The 11,640-nt window shown below is 33.2% G+C and overlaps 1 protein-coding gene across 4 annotated transcripts in view; it reads right to left on the minus strand.

Annotated features, from left to right (window-relative positions):
- Positions 1-11,640, minus strand: part of IL1RAPL1 (interleukin 1 receptor accessory protein like 1) — a 1,478,533-nt gene that overhangs the window by 58,355 nt on the left and 1,408,538 nt on the right. For all 4 annotated transcript variants that reach the window (XM_074300886.1, XM_074300887.1, XM_074300889.1 and 1 more), the window contains one exon: positions 267-399. In XM_074300886.1, coding sequence (XP_074156987.1) covers positions 267-399 — 133 coding nt within the window. The remainder of the gene's footprint in view (positions 1-266; positions 400-11,640) is intronic.

An 11,640-nucleotide genomic window follows, 5' to 3' on the forward strand; every position in this document is an offset into this window, starting at 1 on the left:
TCTTGAACAATACTGTATTCCTTAGTGAAAACTATTCTTGACATGTTTATTTCCTGTAACTTCTCAATTGGCATACTTGTTTTGCATTTCATCAGTCAGTCCCTTAACAAATTTTCCTCTCTGTCATTCAATGTTAAAAGGATTGTTTTTTGTCAGAGTAGCAATAAAAAAAAGTTCTCTTTATTCAGGACTGCATTCTCTATCTAAGCAAGTTCATAGAATATAGTAAAAGGAAAATAAAATACTGACAACAACATATGTTTTACCTAATATCACTTTCCCAGACCCGATTTTCATCAAGATCTTCAATAAACTTCTCTCCTTTCATCCAGTAAATTAAGGGACTGACATCTCCACTGTATCCAAAGAATGCTCGACAGGTTAGATTAGCCAAATTGCCTGTTACAAAGAAATAATGAAAACATGTTATTTTAAAATATTTAATTTGTTGAACAAGCTAGAAGGAAAGATTTTGATTATTTTGAGGGCTATATAATATAAGTGATATTTTTCAGATTTATGTTTTTACACTTAGGTCAAAAATAAAGAGCATATGCTTTTGGCAGAGTGGTTTGGTCACTGGAGTGAGAAATATTGATAATTTTTTTCATGTGATTTAGATCATCATATATGAGAATGCGTAATGGAAGCCACATCTTTGACAAAAAAATATCTGAAAATCCAGTAATCCAAGGTTGCCTAAAAATATTACAAATATCTAATTTAGTCTATGAAAAGTCTAATTTTAAATCAGTAATGTCCATGTATGTGCACAATAATACAAATAGGAAGAAAACCACACTAATCTAATTCTTGGCATCATCTATCTTTAGATGCAAAATTATTAACATATTCAAACATATCAAATTCAATGGGAGGCATCAAAATAGCACAATGACAAAAACTATTGAACATATACTAAACATATTCAGCTTGATAGTAAAAAAAAAAATAGAAAAGTTATGTTGTTGTTGCAGATTAAAGTTCTACTTCTGTCATACTCTGCAGTGCTCTGTGAACATGAACAAGTTATTTGACCTCTTAGTGTCCTAGACAAATCTTTAAAACAATAATTAAAATAATATAAACAGCTAGCATATAGGTAGCTCTTTGTATGCTATCTTTCTGATTCTTTCAGCCACTCTGTGAGATAGGTGCTGATTCTTATTTTACAGAGGAAGAAATGAAGGGAGATGGAAGTTATATGATTTTCCTTAGGCACATACCTAGTATCTGAAGCATTTCAAATTCTGATCCAGTAGACTCAATGCACAGTAGATAGAGTGCCATTTTTCTGAGCTCAAATCTGACTTAAGATATTTACTAATTCCTAGTCTAGTACTCTTAACTATTTTGTCATCTACCTATAAACTAAAGACAATTTATCAGCCTGCACTAGTACGCTATCAAGGAATATATCTTCTCCCCCACCCCAAATCACAAATCCATTCCCTCTGCTATCTCAATAGCTGTTTCCAGTTCTCAAACTGTGATAAATTAAGTGATCTCAAGACAACTCTGAGATCAGGATTTGATTCCAAGCATCATATTACACTTTGCATATAACCACCATAGAATAAAAGGAAAAAACATAAAAAATAAAACATAATACACTCCACAAAGTACCAAATTTGGATTCAGGAAATGTCTAACCTAAATTTCCTATGCCCTAAATTTAGTGCCTCTGTAACTATGGCAAAATGCTTATGATAAAATAAATAAATTAGTACCTCTTTACTGGATTGTTAGGAGGATCAAATAAAGTACTTGGAAAAATTCAAAAATTCATTGACAATGTAGGAGGTGCTGGTAGTAGTAGTAGTAATACATGTAGTCATAGTAGTAATAGTAAAATATAGTAGCTTTAAAAGTCATTGTTATTAGCATGCAGAAGTTTTCAGTATTTCACATAGATTTATTCTTAGTAATTGTTAACACTCTGTCCATGTCTAGGTTGGAAGATATGAACTTCTAAGTTTTGTCCTGTTCTTCACCTTGGCATTCCTAAGGGCAAAGGATGCAAATGAAGAAATTCCAACAGTCTAGTTTTCTCAAGAAGGAAGAAGTGAGTCAGCATTTGCCTCATGATAACTTAAGTGAAAAATAAAGAAGGCGGATGCTTTATTAATGCTCTTCTTAAAGGAAGATAAATCAGTAAACTTTTCTACCTACTTACCTACTACTCACCCATCTTTAGATCAAATTGCTAAATAAGAGTAAAGGCATGTTAGAAAGGAATGATTATTTCATTCACTTAACTATCTCCACAGGGAGCAAAAGAGGATCAATACTTAGTTCTTAAAGAATTTTTGAGGCATCTATAAAGTTAAGGCATTGAACTAGATGAACTATAAAGGTCATTTCATCTCTAGGAGTTCATGATCCTTTGAAACTATATCATTCATTTATTTCCATAAGTACTATTTGTCCATTTGGGAAATGGCTATCAGTACAATAGTTTCATCCTAAATTGCTACAAGTAGTTAAAGACTATGTCCTATTCTGATTATGCTTTATATTTCAAATTTTAAAATATAGGAAATGAAAAGCATGTAATTGAACTGTTATATTTCAACTTAAAATTCAACTATCTGGGTTCATATAGAGTTTGAATTACTGGTATAAATAAATGGCAAGAAAACAAAAATTAAAAATAGCTAGTTATTAGCATAAATTAATTTTTATTCTATTAATCCTTTTCACATGGTATGGAGATCTTTATAGAAATTATTATAAGGTCTATGATTGGAAATTTTAGACTTTGTAGATGTTAGCAAGGAAATAACATTGGCACAAACTAGTCAAGAGGATGTTTAATTGATAAGCTCTAGGATAACAGAAAAGTTCTTTTTTAAGATAATGCTTTGAATTTAATTGTAAATTTTCAAAAGTCAGAAGACAACAAATGCCTGAGATTTAGTTTATATAACTCATCCATAAAAATAGACTGTATTGCTAGGATACTATGTAAATTAACTTCAAACTAGTCTGTTTCTTCTAAAGGAATTGTAATAGATACCCCCAAGCATGGCTAATTATATTTACTGTGAAACTGGAAGAAGTAAAAAGGATTCCCATTTTTATTCTGTCTCCTGGTTGGTTGCTGTTCTTTGTTCTTGAAGTGAACCAAAATGACATCATTATTTTAGAGTCCAGTTACATTGCATTATGGCTGAACAAACCAAAGCAAGCTTGGAATTCTCTACTACATGTAGGACACAAATTGTATCTAGGAACATTTGGGGTTGATTCTTTTGATTCTCTTTGTGCATCTCGCATTTCTTTTGAGCCAATTCAGTTCTGCTTTGCTCATAGAGCACAACACTTTCTCTGATGAGGACACACCATGTTAGGCAGCCCTGTGCCTGTGTCCCACGTCATACAATCAATTTTAAAGTATTTAAGAGAAATCTTGAGAGTGTCCTTTTGTCATTTTTTGTCCAACACAATATGGGATATAGACAGGAAACTTTAAAGTATGAATCTCTTCTTCAGCCTAGTTCCATCCCAAAGTTCCAAAAGAACCCTAATGACACCCTCATAGTATTTCAACTTGCTCTGTTTACAAACCAGATTCAGGATATAGTATATATTTGCTTCTCCCAAATAAGAGTTTTTCTGCACTTATACTTCCAGAACTATTATTACAGAGATCCTTATGACCTCCTGATTAAACAATTTCATTAGCCTGCTAATTGCTTTCTCTGCCACCAGTTTCTCCTATTTCTAGTTCATCCTCCATATAGTTTCCAGAAATAATCTTCTTAAGGCACAGGTTTAATCACACCATTACTCTGTTCAAAAACATTTGGTTGTTCTTTATTTGCCTCTAGGTTTAGGTACAAATCTCGTAGGTGGACATTTATGTTCCTGCACAATCTGGATTCAACTTATTTTCCAATATTGTTTTATATTTTTCTTCTTCACAAATTCTACATGCCATCCAAAAAGACCACTAGCTTTTCTCTAAACTCAGTGTTCCATGCTCTCCTTCTGTCTTTTGGACAGGCTAATCTCCAAACTTAGAATACTTTCCATCTTCATCATCAATCCTTTGGGATTCCCAACTTCTATTGAGATTAAGGTAACCAACTTTTCTATTAAGCCTCCCCTAATACTTTCTCTCTCTTTTCAAATTATTACTGTATTTATTTATGTCCATAATTTATTTTCCCCTTCTCCCCTCACTCTACCTCCAGCACAACAAAGGATCATAGATTTAAACCTGAAAGGGGCCTCAGAGGTCAATAATTTAAAAAAATATATATATATCCTTTTTACAGCTGAAGCACACAAGAAGACTATAAGTGACTTGCTCAAATTCAAACTAGTGTCACATAGATATATGTAACAGAGATGGAATTTGAATTTAGATTTTTGATTACAAATTTGCATTACACTGTACTGCATATATAAACCCCTTGAGGGCATGGCATATTCCATTTTTGTCCCTATATCTTTACTCACAAAAAGTGCCTTGAATATAAGAAGTTCTTCATAAATTATTTCTATAGAATTTTAAAATTGGAAGGTAATAAACATTAAGATAATATCTTTTAATGACAAAATTCAGATGGCACTAGTTACAATGGAACAAATTCATCATCAGCCAATAACTTCTCCTTGTTCAAGATCACACAATTATGTATCTGCTTAATTTTGAGTACTAGTTGGGTAGTTAATTAAGTAGTGTTCCGTTTCACTATGGCTCAATTATTAGAATTTAGATTCACCTTCTGATGTTGTGTAGTTATTCTATAATCCAATACTCCGAAATGGCTTACACATTATAAATTCTGGTATTTTTTACAAACCTGAAAGACCTTATTTTTGGTAATTGAATATTCAAATCATTGATGAATTTTTTTATGACACAGACGCTTTTATATACTATATCAACTATGAAAATCTTAGAACTTTGCAATAATTAAAGCTTTAAATAAATGTAAGCTATTATTAAATCCCAGGCCAAGATCAAAAGATTTCTCCAATAACTGGATATTTAAACATAATCAACATTACTATAATGATTTTTTTTTAAAAAGACCAAGTTTTTACCTCATTTTGTGCACTATGACAGATCTTATGAAGTCACAGTACATTTCCAATAAATGATTTTCAAAGAGTATGCATTAAAGGGAATATGATCTACTTTAGAAATAATAACAATGGTTGACAAGAGAGTGTTAATAAGCCAGGTGTTCAACTGAAAATTAATATTTATCTCTACTGTGGCTAAAGTTTCCCATAAATGAAAAGGAAGGTTATTAATGTATCATAACTAATAGTCCATGTCATATTTGCCAGTAAGGTCAAAGACAGAAATAAAGGTACCTTCTATACCTTTATGGGACCACTTTTTGTGGAATCAAAAATTGGGGAGCCTCCCTATTGAATGGGGCTGGCTGAACTTATTAGGGTATATGAATGTCATGAGAAACTCTTACTCTTTAAGCATTGATAAATATGAGGAATTCAAAGAAACGTGTGAAGACTTGTAGGAATAAAAGCAAAGTAAACAGTGCCAAGGAAACAGTAAATGTAAGGACAGCAAGGTGGTACACTGGATACAGCCAGGAAGAGTCCTCTTTCTGAGTAGATATCTGGACTCAGGCACTTACAGATGCATGAGCAAATAGCTTAGCTCTGTTTGCCTCAGTTTCCTAATCTATAAAATGATCTGGAGAAGTAAACGGTATACCTCTCTAGTATTTTTTGCCAAGAGAAATCCAAATGGGGTCATGAATAAGACAGAACTGAAACAGGTGAAATATTTTTTTAAAATAGTATAAATGAAAAAAGCACTAAAAAGCAGCAATCCTCAGATTAATTTTTAATAAGCAGTCTTAATCCTAAAAAAGAGATAATGAAACATAAATAATTTCTCTTGGTAGAGAGTTAGGGGTTGCAGTGTAGAATTTTATATATAATGTTACTTTATCTTGCTGTTTTGATTAGTTAGTTTTTTGCACTACAAGCTATTAAAGAAGCCTTCTGGGAAAAACCTATATATATTTTTTAATATCAATCCCCACTTCTTCCTTTCACTCCTAACCTTTTCCATGGATATTTCCCTTACAATTTCCATATACCTTGGAGATTTTCAAGCAAGAAGTAGGCCTCAGACAAGAAAAATGGATTGAGCTAGATAGATTATCAGTGAGAATCAAGGAGGAACCATGGAAATATATGTAGAGAGATGTGAGAGAAGAGACACCTACCCTAATGCTTTCTTTAGATGGGATTGTTATTATTGTTCTGTCATTTCAGTCATGCCTGATTCTTTATGACCCCATTTTTTTTTGGCAAAGATATTAGTTTGCCATTTTCTTTTCAGCTCATTTTACAGATGAGGAAACTGAGGCAAACAAAGTTAAGTGACTTGCTCAGGATCACACAGCTAATAAGTGTCTCAGGTTAGATTTAAATTCAGGTCTTGATTCCAGGCCCTGCACTCTATTCTATACACTGCTTAGCAACTTCGTTAATGTTTTTAATGAAAATTTATTAACTAAATGAATGACTGAAGGCACAGATTTGGATTCTGTCTCAAACACTTGCTTGTATGATCCTAGATAAGTTTGTTAAATTTTTTTCTGTTCATCTATAAAATGAAAATGTTGCCAGCATTTATCTTACACTATTATTGTGAGTGAAAGTGAATTAAATAGTCAATAATCATTTATTAGGTGCTAACTAAGTGTCTAGCAGTGCCAAAGAATATAAAGAAAGGCCAAGAAATAGTGCCTGCTCTCAAGGAACTCATAGTCTAATGGGGAAAGACCACAGATGACATGACATATTTAAATTACTTTTCAAATCTTTAAATATTATATCACATCAGTCTTTGTTACTGTTGTTATTGAGAAATACTGTCTAGGAATTGAATTTTTGCATGTATGGAAAATAGATCTAGCTAGGGACTAAATGGGGCAAAGCAAGGCAACAAATATTGAATAATTTCTAATTATAAGCCAGATACTGTACTGATTTCTTAGGATACAGTCAGTCAGACAAGAAACATTTATTAAATATTTACTATGTAGCAGTCTTTGTGCTAAGCACTGGGGATGTTGGTAAAGTAATAAGACAGTCCCCTACAGCTCTCAAGGAGATCCCAGTTTAATGGTGGCCACAACATGAAAACAGCTAGGTACACACAAGATATATTTCCATACAGGGTTTAAATTAGAGACAATCAATTGAGTGAAGGCGCTGGCATTAAGAGGGATCAAGGAAGACTTCTTCCTTGAAGGAAGATGATGTCATAACATAAATTCGAATTGGATTTAATTGAAGGAGGGCTATGCAAAATCACTTTCTCTTGTGGAACCATCAAGGTCCAGATATAGATCAGGAAGACTAGAGATGGCCCTGTGTGCAGTTGAAGACCCTAGCCTTTTTAGGCTAAAGTCTTTAACTAGTAGAAGGTGATCTTTTAGCTGTCACTTAATGGAAGGCTTGGCAGCCAGAAAAAAGGAAATGATGGGGGAAAGAATTCTAAGAGTGGAAGATAATCAAAGAAAATACCAGATACAAATGCAAGAAAAAGAAAGGCAAATCCTGCCCAGAGGGAGATGAGATAAGTTTGGGTTGGGATAGGGAGAATGTACTCAAGCCACACCTCTAAGTTTAATTTGTATTATTAACTATGTCTCCATTATTTCATTAATTTTGGATAATAATAAAACAAATAAAACTCTTAATTTGTAAAGTTTGCTTATTTCTGAGGTAAAAATGACTCACACTGAAAATTCAGCTCTTGGAAGGCTGCTCTAATATATCAATGAATTAAATAAAACCTCCTGATTTTTCAGGTGTGCAAAGTATGACACTAAGATACTAAGGTTAGTATAACTTTCCCAGGGTCACACAAATATTAAGTATGTAAAGGAGAATTTAAATTAACTTCTTCTTGATTTCAAGTTCATCATTCTATCCATTACACCATCACAATGCCTTTTCTATTGTTAAGTTACTACTGAATTAGCTTTGCAGTCTGACTACAAACAGAATGGCATATCTAAGTATAAATTTCTTACATCCTAGAGCCTTCAAGGTGTGCCTGAGAAGAATTACAGAAAGGCATGGAGGATTCACAAACTTCTGAGAGATGAGTAAGGTTTATAAGAAAGAAAAAATTGAATAAATGCTTGGTAAAAGGAAATATTGAGTATATGAATCAATAAGTCCTACATAATGACAAAATATGATAATGCAGGAAATTTAAAAAAATGTGATTCTTATAAACCATGTGTGGAAAGAGAGAGCATTTCAACCATTGTTTAGCAACCTACTGACCAACTTGTCTATCTGCACAGAAAATTTCTCTTTAGAAGTCCATAATAATGAGTTGTTATTGTTGATTTGCTTCAGTTATGTCTAGCTCTCTGTGACCCTAGTTGGGGTATTCTTGGCAAAAATTCTAGAGTGGTTTGCTATTTAGAAGGAACTGAGGCAAACAGTATTAAATTCCTTGCCCAGAGTCATACAGCTAGTAAATGACTAAGCTAGTATTTGAACCTAGGCCCTTCTGACTTCAGGCCAGTGATCTATCCAGTCTTCCACCTATCTTCCTTCCAAGATTTGAGTTTGTCCTTATTGATATTGATATAATATAGATAATGCATCATTTGCATCATCAAGTACATTTTAAATATCTTGTGACCTTTTTATTGTAAGAATCATATCAATATATTTTCCCCTTTTATTCTGTATAAATCTAAGTCTCTAACTTGCTACCAATAACAACCATCCTTCTTTTCTATCATTCTGTCTCACCAATTTACTTCAACATGATACAATGATAATATAATTTCAGCTTCTGATAAAAAGTGATTCAAACAAACTACAACCTTCCAGTCCTCTCCCACGTAGGTACTGAAAAATAACAGGTATTTCTCTGATATCTCAGTTATAATACTAATCCCCATCTTAGATCATTTTAGCATACATTGAGGCAAGACACTCAGGAAGAAATGTTTGTCAACAAAATCAGTATCAAGACTCTAAAACAGGCTTTTCACTTATATAAGAGTAAGAGGATAATTTAATTTCTCCTTCAATATATTTATTTTCTTTTAAATAACAATAAAGTGAAATCATTGACTGCTTCATGCATCCAATGCATGTTTGCCATGAATTACGTCACAAAGATAATTGTATTCTTGCTGTCTTTAGTTGATTTCTGTAAAAGCTATGGTAAATTGCATTAAATGCTTCTGCAGCTTTTTAGGGAAAGATGCACTGTCAGCACAAATCCACCAGGTTCAGATGGAAGCACTTTAAAATTGATCATAAAAAATCTTGTGCTATCTAATTGGTAACAATGCTCACTGTATAGCAGACTTCCAAAACAGAGCACAATGTGTGAAAGACCTTGGGAGGGAAAAAACATTCACTTCAACCAGTGAATTCCAATTGACAGCAACATTTGTTCTTCAGTGCAATATTCTAATTAGCTATCTATCATTTGGCTGTATCTAAACATTCTGATAAATGAGATTCTTTCTCCACTAGAGGACACTATCTGGCTTATTGATAACCAATTGACAAACAGCAGTAACAACACCACTAGTTACACAACTAAAAATTAGGAAAAAACTCTCAATACAACAAATTGCCTTCTTTAATTAAAAGCATCAGCATGTAGAGAACCTGCTAATTGCAATTAACAAGTAGTGAGTTTTGTACTTGAAGACAATATTTCATACAGACCATTTAAATTGTTTTTGCATCATTAATTGCATGTAGTAGAATATGAAGTGCTATATTAAAAAAAACTTTTGCTAAAAAAAAAAGGCAAAAACAGCAATAACATAATCTCTTCATTTTATTCTAAAACAATATCAATTAGAAAGTATGTCCCTATCTTTTCACAGTACTATTGAATGGGTTCTATTCCAAAAAGCTTCACATAATGCTAAAAAAATAGCAGGTGGAGGTAATAAATATATTTAGGAGCCTAAGAAGCTTTTAAGACGTATCAGAGAATTAGGGAATGTGAAAGCTGGAAAGGATATTAAGAGTGTCCATTTAGCTCCTCCCTTTCAATTTAGAAAAAGAAAACTGAAGCTCAGAGAGGTTAAGAGGCTCACAAACTAATTAATGCTAATTTTGCATAGATGACTGACTACATTTGACATCTATGGCACTTCTTTAACAGTCATTCTTCCTCTAGCCTTTCTAAAGTATGGTGAATTATTCCTGGGGATGGCTACACAGAGCTTCTGGCTCCCTGGGATATGCCCAAATAGCCATTAAGAGTGCTGAACTTCCTAGATAGTGACTACTAGTGCCACCTAGTTATTTAAAACCATTACAAGATTTCTTTCCTGAAGAATGGCAGAGATTTGGCACAAACTTCCAATCATAAGTGATTCTTAATGTAGAGGTGATGATTGGGAAATTATCTAAATATGTTGCTGAGTTTACAGAGCAGTAAGCCTTTGTTTGGGATTTTGATTATATAGTCCTGTGGAAAATGTGTCATTTTCCTAGGGAGCCTTGTTGAAGATAAAGATATTACTTAATTCTTATTGAATCAGGAAGAAATAATTTATTCTGGCATTTGTGAATTGTTACTTTATGCTGGGCCTATATAGTTAGCTAGATAAAACATTTATTTCTATGTGGCAGGAACTATGGTAAATATTGAGAGCACAAGCAAAAAGAAAGTCTATTCAAGAAATTTATATTCTAATGAAGGAGACAGAATTTAAAAGCAACCAGAAAGGAATAGATGTGGAGGGGAGAGTGAAAAGTGGGTATGTGTTTCTATGTGAAGATTCAATAGGTGGTAGAAGGTAGAGAATTAATTTAGGAAATTATAAGTCCTCTTTGAAGTGAGCCTGGTTGGTGTGGATACTTTCTCAAATAGTGGTTCTAGGAAGGAACCCACCAATCAGAGTTGTAAGTTAAAGGAGTGCAGGTTTTGCCAGCATGAGAAGGTCTCTAGAGAGGAGGAGGAGAAGTAGTCTTAGGAGTTACAACCTGAGCTAGTTTTGAAGTTATGTTTCTTTAGAACAACTCTTCCCGCCTCTTTATACTCTATCCATCACATATTTTCAGAAAAATCCAGAGAAAGCTGAGCATCTGAAATCAGAATCCCAAAATGGTCTTTGATCTTGGGAGATAGGAGAGAAGGAACCTATACCAAAGCAGTTCCCCAGGGAGAGAATCAGTTCCTCTTTTATCCCCAAAAATAGCATGTTCTTTATCTAAGAAGAAGCAGTAGGGTAATGATATAATATGGAGAGCTTCTGAACCCAGTGTTGTAGGTCACTGAATTACTGGAAAGGTAGGAGCGGAAGTGCAAATCTAGTTTAATTCACCAAAATCTATTAAGCCTCTATTTTTGCTAGATGCTAGTATATAAAGAGTAAAAAATAATTCTCTGCCCTTAAGAAGCTTATTTTCTATACATAAATATATGCATGATACTTAGGAAAGGAAGAAGAAATTATGCAAAAATAAATGTATCACAAATACCATCTAGAAGACAACAGGTAATATGAACAATAAGGGAATCTGGGGTTCATAAGAGACATAAGTAAAAAGTACATTCAGGTATGAGGTACAGCCTCTGCAGAGTCATGGAGAATGGAAATGGAGGACCATATTAAGGCAACATAAAATAGA

The sequence above is a fragment of the Sminthopsis crassicaudata genome, chromosome 3 (assembly GCF_048593235.1).
Source record: "Sminthopsis crassicaudata isolate SCR6 chromosome 3, ASM4859323v1, whole genome shotgun sequence".
NCBI classification, from domain to species: domain Eukaryota; kingdom Metazoa; phylum Chordata; class Mammalia; order Dasyuromorphia; family Dasyuridae; genus Sminthopsis; species Sminthopsis crassicaudata.